This window comes from Rousettus aegyptiacus, unplaced genomic scaffold (genome assembly GCF_014176215.1).
Source record: "Rousettus aegyptiacus isolate mRouAeg1 unplaced genomic scaffold, mRouAeg1.p scaffold_m13_p_6, whole genome shotgun sequence".
Taxonomy (NCBI): domain Eukaryota; kingdom Metazoa; phylum Chordata; class Mammalia; order Chiroptera; family Pteropodidae; genus Rousettus; species Rousettus aegyptiacus.
The window spans coordinates 56,808,793-56,827,728 of NW_023416309.1; the positions used below are offsets into that span (position 1 = coordinate 56,808,793).

The window sequence follows — 18,936 nt, forward strand, 5'->3', positions numbered from 1 at the left end:
ATGAGCCACTTGTCCCCATGATAAATGTTGGGGGTAAAACAAAAAATAAAGTTGGGTTATTACTCAGAAATATATGATCTGATGGGAAATAACTGTGCAAAGCAGTAGGAGACGGTTGGCGAGGCGTTAGAAAGGCAGAACACACAGACGTCTGGGCGATCACAGAAGCTGCGATCACTTCCCGGAAACTGGCATCTTAACGGGATCTTGAATGATAGATAGTATTCCAAAAAATAAGGGACGGGTTTTAAAAGACTAGTGTAAGTACATGAAGGGATTGATAATAAATCCAGTTAGGGAACACAGGATTCATGCAGCAGAGTAGCAAAAAGATCAAAAAAGTCGTAGGCAAATAACAGCCTTGAATGTCGAGCTAAGGAGTTTGGACTTGCTTCGGTTGGTACTCTGGAGTCAGTGGAGGCTTTGTGTCTGGGCTGTGAAATCCAGTGTGTTAGACTGTTGATTTGGAGCTGGCCTGAAGGACAGACAGCAGGGAGGACTTGCACACAAGAAGACTGGTTAGACGTTGCTCTGCTTTTGAGAGTAGTGTAATATGCTCATGCTGTACAGGAGCTACTAAGAATCGACAACAGAAATAATGTCTAGCGTTTAATGGAGCGCGTGTTCTGGTCCAGGTGTTTTGCTAAGTGCTTTGCATACATGCATTACCTTACGTGATGCTCCTGTCAGCTCTTAGCTGCTTGCGTGCTGACTTGATGGGGAGGGAAACTTGAGTATCAGGAAGCTCAAGAGAGATGCCCAGGGACACATCGCTAGTAAGTGGTGGTGTCAGTACTCGAACCTGTTACCTGGCTGAGGCCATGCTTTTACCCATTGAACTCCAGCCCAGTGATTTCTAACCTGCAGTGTGCATCAGGATCACTTGTGAACTCTTCAAAAATATACCAGCTTTAGCCCCGTGTTTTAGAATAGATGAGAGCTTCAGACATGATTCCGATGTGCATTCTTGCTTGAGACCTATTCTTACATCATCACCCTAAATGGCAACATTCATCGAGAGGCCGTGCGTGAGGGAGAGGGGACGAGTCCAAGGGAATTTCAGGGCTTAGCGACTCAGGGACTAGAATGATGGGGTGTCGTTGCCTGAGATGGGGGCACTGCCTCGGCTTAGGCAGGGAAGGCGGTGTATTTGTTTTCATTTTGTGTCCGTTTTGAGGAAGGCTTTTGAGTGAGAATTTTGAAGGCATTGGAGAAATAAACGGAGGTGTCATACCGCTGGAGTTTATCACCAGGGAGAGGGCTTCGGGCAGAGGTGGGGGAACCCGAGCAGTGCCGTACGAAATCCTAAGATCAGTGTGTTAAGGAAGGAAATGGCAATTTGGAGATTCAGAAAACCAAGCAGGATGAAAATCAACCTTAGACTGTGTTCGATCTTATTTCCCAGTTGATCTGAAGTCTCTAATCTTACAGTCCTTGAGAAAATGTGGTAAGAGGCGTTTAGGGAAGTGCGAACAGAAGACAAGCTACCAAGAAATACGGAGGTGCTTTAAAAATAGTGGCAGCGATGTCCACACAGCCTGTACTCTTACTGCTGCCTTTCTGGAAAGGGACAGAGTCCATGGTGTCTCCTGAGGAGACTTCCCAGGCGGTTCCAGTGTCTGAGGGAAAACTTATTGCGTGAAGCCTGCCTTCATTTCCCATCTTCCCAGTTGCAAACCACTGGGGTAGAATAGAAGAAAGTGTACGTGCGATTTGTTCCATGTGAGAACAGAAATAAAATCGTGCCTGAACTTGCGGTGCAAAATCGGGCGATGATTCTCCCCTGAGAGTGACGACTGGTGAATCGGCAGCTTTGCCGACAGGATGTGTCCAGTGCCTTTGCAATGTTGGAGCAGTAAAAAGATCAAAAACCATGGGTTAAATCTCATTCGTGCTGCATAGGTCTCTAATTGCAGGATATATTCGCTTGCTTTTTAATAAGAGGCATGTTGTTGCCTAGGTTTTATCTTAAACTGTCTTCTGTGTTTTACAGAAGTATGAAATGATAAAGACAGAAGAGATTCCCAATTTGGAAAACTCTAATTTTTCTACTAAAGTCATAAAAGACATTGCACAGAATATTTTATCGTTTCTGAAATCTAATTGTACCAAAGAAGGGCATACCTACTGGCTTTTTAAAGGTGAGCCAATTCTCGGATGAGTAATTGATTCGAGCGACTGCTGTAAAATGAGGTTTATTTGTTTTTGTTTTTGTTTTTTTCAGCAAGTGGCAGTGACATAGTGAAGCTCTATGATCTCACTACTCTTTGTGAAGAAACCGAAGACAAATACCAAAATCCATTCACAATGCCAGTAGCTATTCTCTTATATAAGTGAGTGCTTTAAGGAGTGAAGATGAGGAAGTAGCCTTATGTAAAATTTTAAGGTGTACAGCCACACTATCTAAGCCAAGGTTTTTAAATACTTTCAGTTTTTTGTAGTTTAACAAAGTGTATATGTTTGTATGTATGCATATGTGTATACACACTCACATACGCACATACAACAGACTATACCAAAATAAACTTGGGTGGGGGTGTGAAATACTATATTTAGTTGTTTCTAATGGCCTTTAAACATTTTTTTAGGGTTGCTTGCAACATGATGATGAAGAAGAATCAAAATAAGAAGCACTATGGGACTATTAGAACATTGCTTCTTAATTGTGTTAAATTGTTGGACAAAAGCAGGCATCCTCAGGTAAGGTTTACATTTATATGCTCTCTTTAAAAAGTTATAGCATTCTGACAGAGAGTCGTTGCCGGGTTCATAACCTGTAAATACCTGTCTGATGTGATAGCCAACATCCACATGGAGCTGGTGAGCACTTAAAATGTACCTACTCTGAATTAAGATGGGCTTTAAGTATAAAGTACAGAATTTTGAAGATTACGTGTACACATTACATGTTTAAATGGTAGTATTTTGTGGTTATCGAATCAAATATATTAAAATTAATTTCATAAGATTTTTAATGTGGCCACAAGAGCATTTAAAATATTGTGTGTGGCTCACGTTACACGTTCCTTGAATAGCGCCGTCCCGTAAGTGTAGATCTCCTTTACAGTGCTTTCTTCCCTGTGTTTGATCTCCACTTAGAGGTGGAAACCGATTTTACGGTATCTTAAGATCTGTTTATGCAAACGGACCTCGTCAACCGCTGTTAATATAAGGAGGACTCACATCCCATGCCTCAGTATATAAACGCGTCTCATTAGATGATCCCCCGTCACGTGCCCCACCATCTCACAGCAGCCGTACCCTCAGCTATCTGAATGTGATAACTGTATTTTGGGTATAAGGCTAGTTGTAGCCAATTTAAAGTGGAGAAGGTATGTAGTATGTACAGTTTCAGATCCAAGTTTTTATCCTAGCCACATCCAGTTTAGAAATAAAGATTGTCCTAGAGACCAAACCAAGAGAAAACCTATTTTGAAGAAAAATGACAAATTTTAGACTTAAGTATCAAATGCTGATTGAGGTGGCATTTAGTGAACATTATATGGTTTATGCAAAAGTTAGAAAATAATGTTACACCTATTACATGTCTACAATTAAGAATTAATAACAGATAATAGAGTGGAATAAATGGTAATATATACATGCCCATTTTAAGAGGTACCAGGATGAACTTCTCCTCGTTAAGCTATTGGGAGTTTTTTCCCCTGGAGTCATCCTGGATTGTATAGTAAATGTTAGTTGTCTGTACAATAACTTTTATAGCTTATAAAGAGAAATTCTGGTTTTCCAGTTGATGGGGAGTGATATCTTGCTAGTATATTAGTACCATACCCCTTATATAAAAATTTTTGTCTCTAGTGAAATGCATACTCTCTTTTTTCAGACAGAGGGCTGGGAATGGAATAATTTCTGGAAATAAACATGTCAGCCCACAAGGATTTTTCAGAGCACAGGGTATTTGTAACTGAACTGGGAACATTTCTGCATGTGTTACAGGCTGTGATGGAAACCACCGTGTTTGCGGACCTCCTAAAATTAGTACAGTAATAACCTTATTCCACCTCAGCGCGCCCAGTTTTGATGACAGTCACATGCGTATTTCCTTTTCTTTTTATAAGATTATCGCTTCGGCCAATTACATGCTTTCAGAACTTTTCCAATTGGATGAACCTAAAAAAGAGGAAAGTTCAGAATCTCCTTTAAACGAGAATTCTGATGAAAGTTACAGTGAAGAGGAGGAGGAGATGCCGGACAGCGATGAAAACGGATCCTACGGCACGAGCGCCGACCCGCCGGACGACAACAAAGCAGTAGCCATCATTAAGTCTGTTGGCGAGTTGTCAGTTCCAGAAAAATACAAATCCATCCATCAAATCAGAGTAAGCATGTTAAAATGTATATCGCAGCGTTATCAATGGAAAAACAACTAATTGTTAATAGAACACAGTTAGCCTCTCACAAGAGGGCATTACTGTAATAACTCCTGCGTGGTCCAGGGTCAGGTAATCATTAGCTTTATGAACTCTGAGACTTGGACCCGCGTGCTGACCTGTGGTGGCCACATCAGTGTTTTAGTGATTACGTGGGCAGGGCGGCTTGTGGGTTCATGTGTGGGGAGGTCTGGTACGTTGTCCCTGTGCTGCAGTGACCAGGGCCACGTCATGTCGATTAGACACGTCTGTCCTGGCCAAGGCCAGCCAGACCCTGATACCTTCCTTCCCAGCGGGGTCCTGTCGGCGTGGGTCGTTTCGACCTCCTACTCTCAGTCTTTTTCCAGACGGTGTAATTAGGTTCCAGTTTCCTGAATTAATTACTTTCCAGTCCTGCCTCCCTGTGATCAGATCCAGGTCAGCCCGAAAAGAGTTCTGGCTGTTCCTTGGACTGAAATACGGTCATATTTACAAATCTCTAAATTTAGGCTCTGAGTTTAACTTTCCTGCTTGGGAACTGTACATCCAAATAGGTTTTCAGAGGATACCTCTCTGTCGACCTGAAACATTGCCTGCCTTTCTGACCTTGTGACCCTTCACCCCCTCTCACGTACCCGGCCACACTGCCTCTTCCTGTCTCTCAGGCTCATCAAGGTCACGCCCATCTGAGGCACTGGCATCTGCTGTTGCTTGTGCTCTGAACTGAACTCTCCCAGATCCTTTAATGGCTGCCCTTTTCTAAGCCTTGACCAAAGGTCTCTGAGACCTCCCCTGCCCGTGCTAGCCAAAGCCTGCTCTTTCTCTCTCCTTCGTGGAGGCGATTATCTGCGCCTGACGTTCTTGAGTTTGTCTCTGTTACTGGAACGCAGGCTCACCGAAAGTGTGGACAGTCTCGTGTCTCCCACGTCTCGAACACTTGGGGGAGCTCAGTAAATACTTAAATGACTGCAGGACAGAGTTGTTTACTGTCCAACCGAATTTCAGTGCTGTTTCAGCCTGAACCCCACAGTGGAGTAAAAAGTTTTTCTGATTGTAAACAAAATGATTAATTCTAAAAGTGACATGTATTTAGGAAACTTGTAACACAAAAACAGGAATGTATGAGGCAGTTAGATGGTAATTAAAGATGTAGTGATACGTTAGTTTACAGTTCTTTACAGAGACATGTGAAGCACTGAGAAAAGCAGTCGTAGTATGCACATGAACATGTCTGGTTCGCTCTGCCTTCTGGGTGTACTTTTCGAAGCATGGAGTCAGCACGGCCCCAGAGCCACAGCTGCCGCACTCACTCACTGTGTCCTGGGACAGACAACCCAACGTCTGTGCTTCTCCTCTGTACTCAGAGCAGTAATTCCAGCCTCGCAGGATTCACCGGAGTGAAATGCCCCCCAGAGGCCCTTGCACATGGTATCACTTAGTAGATGGAGGTTGTTCACTGGTTTTGCTCCTAATTAAGCATACAAATTACACAATGAAGCCATTGGTGATGCTTGTTGACTTACTACTAAACTGATATTGTAAACAGTGCTACCAGGGATCGGTGCTAATTAGAAGCTGAGCTACCCTTGGAAGTTAGGTGTACACTTCTCTAAGACCTGACCACTCACGTGTACCTTTTCTGTCCTAACAGCATTATTTGAAGCAACATATGTGATGGAAGGTCTTTCTCGAAGATTTTGGTCAATTATTCTTATGTCAATTTAATCTGCAACTAAATCATCTATCTAATGTAATCATTAAGTACATTACCTCCCTAAACTGAATACATGAGCCAATTTTGAAATTGTTGATTGGTACAGTTTTAATAATCGCCAAGAGATGAGAGCTTTGTCATATTGGTAGCATATTATAACTTTAAACGTTTGTTTCTAAAGCCCAGTTGTGCATTTCCAGTTTGCCATGACACAGAAGAACGCTGTAGACTGGTGCTTAGTTATGTTCTGGAGGTGAGTTTTGGTTTAGTCTTCATTATTTCAGTGAAATTTGTACCTGATATGTAAATAGTACTTGTTTAGTGGTGTCTAAATGTTATTCTGTATGATATTCTGCTATGATTTTTTTACCCTTTAAGCATAAAGTGAAAATTAGTTTTTTTAACTTTATCAAGTCAAATATAGTTTTTTAAAGTCTTTTTTCAAAATATAAATTCTCCTAAATATATTTAGCAGTCTAGATATTACTTTATATTTAGTTTCTAGTTGACTTTCAATTATATGTTTAGTGAATGTTTCTTCTTTTTTGTTAAAGGGTTTAAAATCTGTGGACAGCAGCATTAAAAAAGAAAGTGACCTTCCTGCAGCTGACCCCAACACCCCAATCCCATTAAAGTATGAAGATGAATCTACAAGGGGGGGTCCTGAGGGTCTAGAGAAGCAGATGGCCCTGTTTTTGGACAAGAGTAAGTCCAATCGATGTGCAGAAAGGCCTTTACAGTAGAGCGATGTTCTAGTCTTTTATCAACAGCAGACATGTCATTAAGGCATTCATTGAAAGGAATTCAGAAAAAGGATATCGTGTGAATGGGAAGTAGGGGGAAATGTCTTTTCATTCAAAATAAAAAACAGCCAGAGCATTCCAGTCCTTCGTGGGTATTCCTAATGAGAACACAGGGAGCCTCCCTCTCCCGTTACCACGGTGGACCTGCCGCCTTCAGCCCGGCAGGTTCGCTGAAGATATCACTTCAGCAGCAGTGGTTGTCTGTGTAAGAGCACAGACGTATGAGCCAGACTGCCTAGTTTCAGCTCCTGGCTTTGCTAGGGCAAGTGGTTCTACGTTTTTTAGTCTTGTTTTCTTTCAAAATGGAGACAATAATTGTGCCTAGTTAAAAGATTGTTAATGGATTAAATGAGAATATGTGTAAAGTGCTTAGAACGCCGCACCGTAGAAATGTTAGCTGTTGTCACCTCATGGTACTTAAGTAAACTGGAAATGTCACTTATAAGTTACCTGTTACTTCTAAGTTACTTTTAAGTGCTTTTTGGATCTTCTCTTCGTGAGCTAATTCGGGGTTGGGGAATAGGTGTATTCCCCAGAGTTTGCGCCGTACTTCCTGTGTGCCCGGCTTGAACCTGGATGCATGGAGCAGAACCGCAGCAGGGCGTGCGAGAGTTCTGTGCCTCTTTCAGGTTCTTTTTTTTCTCCCTGAAGTGGCTTTCTGTCTCTTCCTCTCTCCCCGTCTTAGCTGTCGAAAATCCTGCTCGTGCCATGATCTCCGTGTTCTCCTCTGTCCCCGCTTTGAAGGACCCGACCCCTTACTGCTCAGTCCCGTGAACACTTGCTGAATTCTGACCTGCAGCGTAGCAGCTGTTTCAACAGCTTTACACATGTGCAGTTGCAAGCAAGACCTTCATCTTACTCACTGGCTTTCTCACACCTCACACACAATACGTGTGTAGTAGTGGAGGAGGAAGAAAGACTTGCATGAAAAAAATAATGTAATAGAGACTTCATTGCTTTGAAAGACTCATGTGTTGTAGCTGATCAAAAAAGTGAGAGATCTTGAGCCTGGGAGACTGGGCTGTGGACGGGGAGGACGTTTCCACCGCGTTTTGTTCTTATCTCTGAAATTGTACTTATATTTTGTTGTGGTTTGTTATCAGCCCTTCTCTCTAGTCTGAGACGTCTTCAAGGATAGAGGCCACATAACTTCATGTCGTTGTTTCCGGTGCCTAGCATAGTGCTTGGCACCAAAGTGATCATTTGTGGGCTGAGGAAGGTAGTAATGGGCTAGACTTTAAATAAGGAGTATCCTGGTAGAGGAAACAGCTTGCTAAGATGGGCGGTAGGAAAAGCAGGCAACTCTGGGCAGCGAGCAGTAACTCGACTTTGGCCCATGGCGGAGGGTCCAGGGAAGTGAACTGAAAAAATGCAACTTAGGAAGCGGGGAAGATGCTTGGACATGATTTCATAAGTGGCGAGAAGCGTTTAACGTTTTAGAACCGGGCTTCCACCATGACTAAAGCTGCGCTTAAAGGAGGTCAGGTTTTTGACAGACTGGAGAAAGGAGGCCAGTGTCAGTCGTGAGTTTTGTCAGTGACCCTGAAAGAAAACGACAAAGTTGATTGATGGCTGCAGAGAAACAGAGGCCTTAGTAAATCTCAAGGGCAAGTGTGTTGAAACACGGTCATTTTACTTCATTAGGGTGAAGTAGTAAAGCATGGTATTGACCAGGCTGCTTGTAACAGTCGTACCTCAGCCTGGAGTGTTTCTATTAAGAAACAGAAATTATTTTTTACTGTGAGACTTATATTTAAATAAAATGTGCTGCTTTTTTCCCCCCTCCATGTCATAGTGGGCTCCCTGCAGAAGGGCAATTATTCCAGTCAGTCTGGAATGATCCCTGGTTCTTGGCAACATAAAATGAAACTCCAGCTGATTCTCAAGTCATCGAAGGCCTATTATGTTTTGTCTGATGCTGCCATGAGTCTTCAGAAATATGGAAGAGCATTACGATACATTAAATTAGCTTTGCAGAGCCATGGTAAGTCACTAGAAACGAATATATCTTGGTAGGAACTGGGAAGGGATGACAGAGAAGACATCTGAATGACAGTGACATTTTACTCTTACCGCTTATAAAATTCAATTTTAAAACTACTTTTCCTAGCATTTTATCTTAGTGTTTTCTGTCCTGAGTGATTTAATATGTCTTCATTTTGAAATACATGGGGCCATGTTTAATATCTGACAAAATAAATAGAGTAGATACAGTGATTTTCTTAATATTTGCTGTGTTCGTTAATTTTTAATGCACTTATGTTTTTTTCTCCTTCCCCTTCTTTTCACATAGATACTTACTGCTGCCTCTGCACCAACATGCTTTCTGAAGTGCTGCTTTTTCTTTCTCAATATTTGACACTCTGCGGTGATATCCAACTCATGCTGGCCCAGAATGCAAACAACAGAGCAGCCCACCTCGAAGAGTTTAATTATCAGACGAAAGAGGATCAGGAGATATTACACAGCCTCCACAGGGAGTCCAGCTGTCAGGGTGGGCCAGGAGACACACCATTTGATTCACATTGGCATCGTCCAGTTCAGCCTATGTTTATTGGACCATGTCCAGAAAAGTGGCAGAAATGTTAATATTTTGATACTGCCCCTTTTATTTTTTAATTTTTGAGTTGTTCATGATCCTGTGTATTGGTATATGAAATGGTCTTGAAATATTTTTTAACTAGTAATTACACATCTGGTACAACTATGAGCTCTAAGACGATTGTGTTGACTTCTTGCACTTGTCTTTTCATGCGGTTTTTCTGGGTAATCCTTGTTGTAGTCAGCTAACCAATCCATGATTTCTTTTAAAAAGGAATAGCAGTAAAAGTGGATGAATTACCTTCTGACTGATTCCTGGGGGCTTAGAAACAAAGATCATCTTTTTTTAAAGCTTAGTTCATAGATATTTAACTGAGTGTATCACTCTTTTTTAAAACTGGGCAACAGGAGGATTTAGTTCCTGGCAGCAGAATGCTCAGTACGGTGCACACTGCAGTTAAAGCAGTGAATGAGATAGAAGGTCGATCTTTTGTAATGCACATGGGATGTTTTGTTATACTCTTAAGTTGTTTATGTAATTGGATATCCACCTCCCAGAAAGTTTTAAACAGTTAACATCTAGAGAAAGGCATTGGGGGAAGTGTATTATTTCTCTTTTTTTTTTTTTCTTCCCTTTCTGCCTCCTTCCACTTGTAAGTTTCTCAGATTATCATTTTATTTTAATAGACAATAAGAAAATCTTTACCACTCCATCATATTAATTTCACTCAAAACACTACTTGGTGAGAGTGACCTTCTCTTAGATACTTGCTCGTTATCAACTGCTGCCTTTTTCCCCCTTAAATTTTGAGCTCAGCACCCAAGTGTTCTCCATTCCCCACTAGATGGCATATGTAGGTCTTCGAGAGTTTATCCAGAACCTTCTCCAGTGAGCCAGACTTAACATTGACAAACTGTAATGTGCATAACAATAGTGATTAGAGCTTCAAGAACTATTTCCATTAATTAGAAAGAAAAAAAACAGTATACCCAGCATCACTGGACAACTGTAGGTCTATCCCGATAAGCAAGTGTACCTGGTAAAATCCAGGTATGGGTAATTGATATTTTTAGGCAGGAAAATATTGCATCAGATATTAATGTCCCAAGAAATTGTAGTTTTTCTAAGTAAATTAAGAGAGCTTTACTTTGAAACTTAAAATTTGAAGTGTATTGATTGAATCTAAGTATGTTTATACTATATTTAATTTATTTGTTATTGTCTTAATACCAGATAACTTAGAGACTAAAGAAGAAGGGTTTACATGACTCATGGTGTTGTTTCTTTTTTTCTTTTAAGGATTTGCATGGGCAACTGATTTGTCTACAGACTTAGAAAGCCAACTTTCAGTTAGTTGTAAATGTTATGAAGCTGCTAATGAAATCTTACAATTTAGTGACTTAAAAAACCAAAATCCAGAACACTATGTACAAGTATTGAAGAGAATGGGTAACATTAGAAACGAGATCGGTGTGTTTTATATGAATCAGGCTGCTGCGTTACAGAGTGAGAGAGTAGGTGAGTATCTCTGGAGTTTTCTTGTTTGTTCTATTAGAAAGTCATGCTGATTTTCTGTGGTTCAATCAAAGAACCGCTGGGCTTGATTTTATGTCATAAAGAGGTGCTCTGTTAAAAAAAATCTTTATTCTCAAGAAATGAAATTAGGGAAAAGCATTTGCCCTTGAGAGTCATCCTTCCGGTGCCCTCCATCTGATCAGTTGAGAGGGGAACTGGACAAGCAGCCTCTGCTGGGCTCTGTGCTGGATCTGCGACGGCCGAAATGTAGTTCTCCCCCGAGTCGAGAGCGAGATGTGAATAAGTACGACAGAACGGTGGGGAGGGGAGACGTGTGTTGACGTTGCGTGGTTCTTGGGAGGCTTCGGGGAAGAAGGTGTGGTTCGAGCAGTCGGCACGTGATGTGTAGGATGTCCGCGGGCAGATGGGGAAGGGGCGGGCTGTCCACGCTGAGTAGGCAGCACTGGGAAGGGGCCAGCGGTGTCGCTCCAGTGGGTGCTAGAGTAGCAGCAGGGCTGTCCTTCAGAGGACGCTGCAGTCGTTAGGCTGGGCCCAGGTAGTGTTGGAGGTTCTTAGGGGCAGCGGGGTGAAAGGTCTGATTTAAGCAGCCAGTTAGAACATGTACCTAGAGGCACTGAGGTTAGCAGGACATCGGCTGGGAATCCTCTGCATGTGGGTGATAGCTGAAGCCATGAGAATGGATGCAGATGTAAAGGCTGGACACAGTGCGAGGAAGGGAAGGGGCCGAGATGGAACGGAGCCTAGCAGGTGAGCTGGAATTGTCGTTACGTGCTTGTTGATCCGCGAACTGTGCTTGACATTGGGGATACGAAGAGTTCATTGCCAGTGGAAGAGCCTATGCGTTTAAGAAAATTTTTGGTGTGTGTGTGTATGTGTGTGTGTGTATATATATGTGTGTGTCTATGTATGTATATACGCATACATACATACCAAAATTTTGTATATGTGTATATACATATGTGTATATACATATGTGTATATGCATATATATGTATACACATATATACACGCACACACACAATTTTTTTCCTCTCCCTTCCTTCCTTCCTATTGAGATATAAGAACCTGTGCTTTTAAGGTGTCTCTGGAGAAGGAAGTCAGCAAAGAGTTTGAAAAGTGGTGGTCAGAAACTCTGGAGACCAGGTGAAACACAGACTGCCTCTTAAAGCCCCATGGGGCCTCATCTTCGGCACCTTTGTGGAGTAGCGCTTTGCTCGGATGTTTTTATTTGCTCACGTAGTGTCAGCCGGTTAATACTGAATAAGGCTGTGGCCGAGGGTCGCATTCGTCTGAAACCACACACCGGGCGGCCTGGACAGCACACGGTTGCTTCCCACAGCCTAGGAGCTGGGAGTGTGAGATCGGCAGTGGCTACTGCCCTTCCTTGCGGGTGGCCCCTTCTCCGTGTCCTCGCCTGGTCTCCTGGTCTCTCCTCAGTGGGCGTCCCTGCGTCTGTGTCTTGTAAGGACACCGGTCACGCTGGATTTGGGCCCCGCCTTGTGGCATCGTCTAACCTTCATTACCTTTCGAAGGCCCGGTCTGCAGACACAGTCACAGTCAGGGTCAGGGCCTCAACACAGGTTTGGGGTTCGGGGGGGCACGGTCTCGTCCAGAGCAAGGGTGACGAGGGCAGTGCAGTGCCGCCGGTGCCAGGCAGCCGCTGTCCGCCGGACGCCCTGCCGCGGCCGGGCTCCTCTCGTCGCGTCGGGACACTGGTGGATGTCTGCTCATGGAGTTTCTCTCTCTCTCTCTTTTTTAATGAAGTGAGCAAAAGTGTGTCTACTGCGGAGCAACAGCTGTGGAAAAAAAGCTTTTCTTGTTTTGAAAAAGGGATTCACAACTTTGAGTCGATCGACGATGCTACCAACGCTGCCCTTCTGTTGTGTAACACGGGGCGACTCATGCGGATCTGTGCGCAGGCGCACTGCGGCGCCGGCGACGAGTTCAAGCGTGAGTTTTCGCCAGAGGAAGGCTTGTATTACAACAAGGTAACGTTGGCTCCCGCGTCGGACCCCGTCCGCTCACGCCTAGCCGTCGTGCCCCTAAAACATTATAAAATTAAGGGGATGATGGCTCAAGACTAGACAGATGATTAAAACCCTTAGAAACTGGCCCGGAGTACTAAGAACTTGGTATTGAAGATGACATCCTGCAGTGGTAGGGAAAGGACGATTATTCAGGAAGCTGTGTTGGTGTAACCAGAGTAAAGGCAAATGGGCTAGAGATGGACGCGGAGAAGCGGAACCCTAAACGTGCCAGGGGAAACTGTAGGAAGAAGTTCGTTTGATGGGCCAGGAAAGGACTTGCCCAGCATAATACACTAAGAAGCTGAAATCACAAAGTAAGAGAGGGACGGATAAATTTAAATGTGTGAAAATAAAGTTTTCTAAATGCACAACAGAAAGCAACATTGAAGAGTAAATCACAGTCTAGGGGAATTCTTTATAGCACACAAGACACGTCAGAGGTTAGTAAACCTTTGCTATGCAAAAGACAGTTAATCATTCAAAATAAACTTCCCCAATAGGAAAAAGGGCAAATAGCCCTGAACAAAAAAATTCATACATGTGAAAAAAGCAAATGTAAGGAAAATGTCAAAGTTTTAATTTTTATGGACGTTAAAGATTGAGTTTATTTATCAATTTGCCAGATTTTTGGGGGAATCGTAACCTCTGATAATTGGCCAGAGCGCGAGAGAACAAGGGCGCACGTTCAGTCAGGTACTGCTGTCCCCCACTTTGTGGAAGTAGCCTTTGATGAAGACCTCCACTAGTATGTCTTTTTGCTAACTAAAAGAAATCTGAAGAGGATTTTCCTTTTATGAAGAAAGGCGAAAAGCGAAAACCGCATTCAGCACGTGTTTTGCCGCAGGCGTTCCTGGGGCAGATGGGGCAGAGCGCGCCCGAGCCCCGCCCCGGGATCCGCACTCCGGTCTCGCATCGGGCATTCAGCCGCCAGAGCTTCACGCCGCGCCTGTGCTTCGTCTCGGTTTATTTTGTGCATCTGTTACGTGTCCTAGAGTCGCAGAAAGATCTAAGAGCTTGTCAGGGTGCTAACGCTTAGCATAAAACCGAACACGATTAGGTGTTTTGATCGTGGCGAACAAAATAAAAACATGTGGACTTTGAATTTTGGGTCTGGGAACACTCAGATTTTTACATACTAATGGTAATTGCTTTATGCCATTTCGTTTTATGAGGAGTTTCATAGGAGTGCTCCACAGATAGCGGGGGAAACCTGCTCTTCGAAGCTGTGTAAGTTAATTTAGTGGAGAATGTTCATGGCATGGTAAATTTTAAAGTAAAGGAGACCTTATGTTTGTCTTTAAGTTGATACATGCACAAAGAATGGATAAATACAAGAAATGCAGAAGTTACTGCTGGATAATGGAATTAAGTGGGATTTGATTTGTTTAAATATAATGACTGTTTCAGAATGTGGGGCAAAGGGTGAGATTGCTTCTTTTGCAGTCAAGTCTGACACATTTTTTATTCTCAGACTCATCCAATTATTTTTTTCTAGTTTACTCACATAGACCGTAATTTTCACTTGTAAAGAAAGAGACCGAAGGGAGGCGGTGCGCCCGCGGGCCCCGGCGAGTCAGACGGCTCGGCGGCCTGCTCCGCCCCAGCTTCACGGCGCTGGTTTCCCCGACGTACCTTCTCCTTCCCTCCGAATAGCGTCGTTTTGTGAAGTCTCCAAACCCAGCTAGCCCCTGGGTGACCGTGAAGCGTGTTATTTCCAGGCGGTGTTGGCGTGTGTGTGAACCGAGTCAGGCCTGTGTTTCTCCCTCCCTCGCAGGCCGTCGATTACTATTTGAAAGCGCTGCGGTCGCTGGGAACGCGAGACATACACCCCGCCGTCTGGGATTCGGTGAACTGGGAGTTGTCCACCACTTACTTCACCATGGCAACGCTGCAGCAGGATTACGCTCCGTTGTCCCGGAAAGCCCAGGAGCAGGTAAGAGTCTGCGGCGCTGGGAAGAAGCCTCCAGCCTCACGCGCTGCCCTGACTGCCGAGCTCCTCCTCCTAGACAGGCTTCTAAATGTCTTATATACACGGCTACAGGCTTGTCTTTTTTTGTTTTTTGTTTTTTCTTTCTCCTTAATGAAAAATAAACAGATTGAAAAAGAGGTCAGCGAGGCTATGATGAAGTCCCTGAAGCACTGCGACGTGGACGCGGTGTCTGCCCGGCAGCCCCTCTGTCAGTACCGAGCTGCAACCATCCACCACCGGCTGGCGTCCATGTACCACAGCTGTCTGCGGAACCAGGTACGCCGCTCCGGGGCAGGGGCGCCGCCACGTCCGTTTGCACGTGTTCTGGCCGCTTCTCCCACATCTCAGTGTGCATTTCAGTGCGATCTATTCTCTTAGCTAGTTTGGAAAAACTTGGGCATATAGGCATTTTTCCCCTCTTGCCTATGTCATGGGGTTTTCGCTACTATGATTGACGGGGTCTTAGTTTTCAAAATTATTGTATTCGTGTGTATTATTTTGATCTTCTAAAATATAGCTAGGCTTTATAGGAATGGTTTGAGGTATACACCTCCCGTCATTTCAAATCTTTATTGTGAAATGGAGCACACATATAAAAGCACTTAGAGAACGTACGCGAAGCACACGTGCAGTTTGAAGAGCAGCAGACAGAAACCCGGTGCGCCTTGCCCTTCGGTGTGTTTACGTTTTGCCTGGTCATGGCCTTTACAGAATGACTCATCTGTGTGTGTTCTTCTGTGGCTTATGGCCTTTCATGCACCGTCGTATTTTTGAGATTCTTCCAGGTTAGTGCAGGTAGCTGCTCATTTCCCATGTCAGTATTATTCATTAAATGACTAAATCACAATTTCTCTATCCATTCTATGATTAGTGAACTTTGGAGTTGCTTCAGTTTGAGGCTGTTAGAAATAATGTACTATGAATATACATGAATATTCATGAATCCTGATACTGAAATGCGTGTATTTCTAAGAATAATTTGAGGCCTGGGTTGACGGTGTCTTCCCAGTCTTGTGCTTACAGCTTCTCCGAGAGGGTTTTTGTTGCTTGCTATTTCCCCTTTTCTTAGCTCAAGTACCAAGATAACTAATCTTGCGGTCCCTTGGGGCATGGGTTTACTTCTGGGTTGCCCTTATTCTTTGAGGTCTGGCTTAATCAGGGAGGATGTTTTTCCACTTTGTGCTGGCCCTAGACTCCTCCCTTGTTCACAGGAGGCCCCCAACCAAAATTCAGGTTTGCCCAGGTGGCCTAATATCCTCAAGGCAAAAGCAAGCTTAAGAGTTCCCAGACAATTCAATAGGGGAAGAATTGTGTTTTCAGCAAGTAGTGCTGGGACAGCTGGACAGCCATGTGCAGAAGGGAGTTGGGCTCCTACCTCACATCATATGCTGAATTAACTGAAAATGGGTTAGCAATCTAAATGTAAACGCTAAAACGATCAGACTTACAGCAACTCAACACTGAAAAGCATTCAGTGGTCCAGGAAGAGACGCTCAAGGCGTTACTGCGAGACCCGAGCCTCAGGGTCTGTTTTTTGCTTCCCCTTTGGTTCTAGGTGGGAGATGAGCATCTGCGGAAGCAGCACCGGGTGCTGGCCGACCTTCATTACAGCAAAGCTGCGAAGCTCTTCCAGCTGCTGAAGGACGCGCCCTGCGAGCTGCTGCGGGTCCAGCTAGAAAGAGTAGCGTTCGCAGAGTTTCAGATGACCAGTAAGTCTCGCTGTTTCTTCGTTTCTCAGATTCCTATGCATTGGCTCAGTGTAGGACTGTCTCGGAGTGAGACAGACCTCTGGTCTCTCTCGGATACACATAATATCGCTTACTGCTTTCATTTGCCGCGGTGACTTTGGGTAGGGACCAGAGCAGTCTCTGTAGTTTTGGAAGTGCTTCTTAAAACTTAGAGATCCCCTGTGACAAGTCCCTTAGACAAAGAGTTAAGCCATCGGGGACAGCGTAGGGGAGAGTGGGGAAGGAGGGCAGTCCCGATGAACCCTTGTGAGCCGCAGCCGGTGCTGGCAGCTGTGGATGATGGTTCTGGAACAGGCAGGTCCTGAACAAGGTAACTGGAGGGCAGGGCGCAGAAGGGCAGCGAGACGCAGTGAGGCTGCTTACCGAGTAGTGTCTGCGGTGGCAAGGGGGCTGGGTCACCTCTCCTCCCGCAGAGGGGTCTTTTGAGAAATGCCTCTGCTGTGGGAGGAACAAGAACCAGTTATTCAGTGTACTGCATTCATTCGCTTTCGTTTCAGTCTTTTTTTTCTGTAAAATTAATCTACGTGATACTTAACGTATAGACGACTCCGTCCGTGCAGCATTCCTGGAGGGCGAGGGAGAGCCTGATAACGACGCTGCCGCCTGGGGGGGGGGGGGGGGGCCTCCGCCGGGCGCGGCTCGGCCCTCCCGCCACGCGAGAGTGCGCTGCCTGCTCGGAACGGCTTGTAAAACTACTTGTCGCCACAGGCATTTCTGGTAGCCTCTTGCCGGCACAGAATGCCTGGCTGGGCGTGTGGGGGGGTCACCCGCGCTGAACGGCTGGGTGCTCGTTCTGGCGTGCTTTTTCTTCCTGTCTATCTTTGAACTTTCTGTCATCTCTGAATTCCTTGGAATGAGCAGGAATCATTTGTCTAAAGAAGAATAGAGAGAGAGATACTGGGAACAAATTTGTTAAGATGATATGTATGGTTAATTCTTTTAAAAGAATGTTTAATGCTGTGAGTATCTGAGAAAAGTAATGTAAATATTCGGGGGATTTTGTTAGCCAGATTTGTGGGTTTTATAAGCCAGGTTGATACATGCTCTAGTTTCCACCTTTCATTGAACCTCGTTTTACCCAGTCTTTTTTTCTGTAGTACATGAGACTCAGGTTTCCTGCCGTCTGTCTGATCTGTGCTCTGTCCCCGATAGCATTTCCATTCATAATCAACAGCTCACCTTCCAGGTACCAGGATCTACACCGAATCGTATTTATCTATTGATTTTTAAGACAATGCGCGGCTTATACTGTAAAGGGAGAAGGCACCAGTATTCCCCCCGCCATCCGAAGAGTTGAGGTGCCCCCAAGACCACTTCTCACATGAGTGCAGGCCTAGGGGTCCCAGAAATCACCTTCAGGTTTGACAGTTCACCAGAAGGGCTCAGAACTGTCTGAAGCATGTGATGCTTGGGGTTGCTGTGTGTGACAGAGAAAGAACAGAATCAGCCAAGGGAGGAGGCACGTGGGGCAGAGTGCTGAGAGCTCCCGGCTTCTCGAGAAGCTTCTGGCCGTCCTCCGCCCATGGGGTCAGACAGTGCCCAACGCCGCAGTGGTGTTCGGTCGCAGTGTGCACAGAGCATGTCCCTGGGAACTCACCCGGGCCTGGGTGTTCAGAGATTTTACTGGGACGCCCACAGACGGGGGGTTGGCTGCCGCATGGCCGACCTTTGTCTCCAGCCGCTCTGAGGGTCATGGGCCCAAAGCCCCCACAGTGAACCAATCGTTAGGCTGTCCCGTGTGGTCCAGGCTCCTCCAGGTCAACAAAGACCCTCAGCAGACAGGGTGTTCCAAGGGCTTAGAATGGCCTCGGGAGTCGAGGGCAAAGGCCAGCCCAGCGTCCTGTGGACAGGTTCGTCCCCCGCTACGCCTCAGCGTGCACAGCCAGGCGGGAGCTTCCGGAGAGCAGGGCCGAGGCGCTTCCAGCTCCAGAGCTGCAGAAAAGTCTCTTCGGGTCTTAGAATAAAGGAAACCGGCTCAGCCGGTCTGACTGCCTGCTTCGAACAACGGGTCTCTCACGGGTACTTCGGACCCTACCTGCCTTGCGTGGCTGGCAAATAGCAGGTGGCCTTCACTCCGCGGGCTCCTCCCGGCTGGTCCCCTTGAACCTGACACTCCCACACTGGCCTTATCCAGACAGCTTGTGCTCTCACCTTGGCAGCACCAAATGGGGAGGCAGGGGAACGGCTATCATGTTTTCTCCAGGGTTAATTACTGAACAGAAAAGTT

General features: G+C 45.0%; 1 protein-coding gene across 3 annotated transcripts in view; it reads left to right on the forward strand.

Moving 5' to 3' along the window:
- EDRF1 (erythroid differentiation regulatory factor 1) overlaps positions 1-18,936 on the forward strand; it is a 34,375-nt gene that overhangs the window by 9,844 nt on the left and 5,595 nt on the right. For all 3 annotated transcript variants that reach the window (XM_016148253.2, XM_016148252.2, XM_016148254.2), the window contains 13 exons: positions 1,994-2,141; positions 2,225-2,333; positions 2,589-2,700; positions 4,080-4,340; positions 6,266-6,337; positions 6,639-6,789; positions 8,683-8,871; positions 9,181-9,381; positions 10,729-10,947; positions 12,730-12,953; positions 14,767-14,925; positions 15,088-15,237; positions 16,517-16,670. In XM_016148253.2, coding sequence (XP_016003739.2) covers positions 1,994-2,141; positions 2,225-2,333; positions 2,589-2,700; positions 4,080-4,340; positions 6,266-6,337; positions 6,639-6,789; positions 8,683-8,871; positions 9,181-9,381; positions 10,729-10,947; positions 12,730-12,953; positions 14,767-14,925; positions 15,088-15,237; positions 16,517-16,670 — 2,149 coding nt within the window. The remainder of the gene's footprint in view (positions 1-1,993; positions 2,142-2,224; positions 2,334-2,588; positions 2,701-4,079; positions 4,341-6,265; positions 6,338-6,638; positions 6,790-8,682; positions 8,872-9,180; positions 9,382-10,728; positions 10,948-12,729; positions 12,954-14,766; positions 14,926-15,087; positions 15,238-16,516; positions 16,671-18,936) is intronic.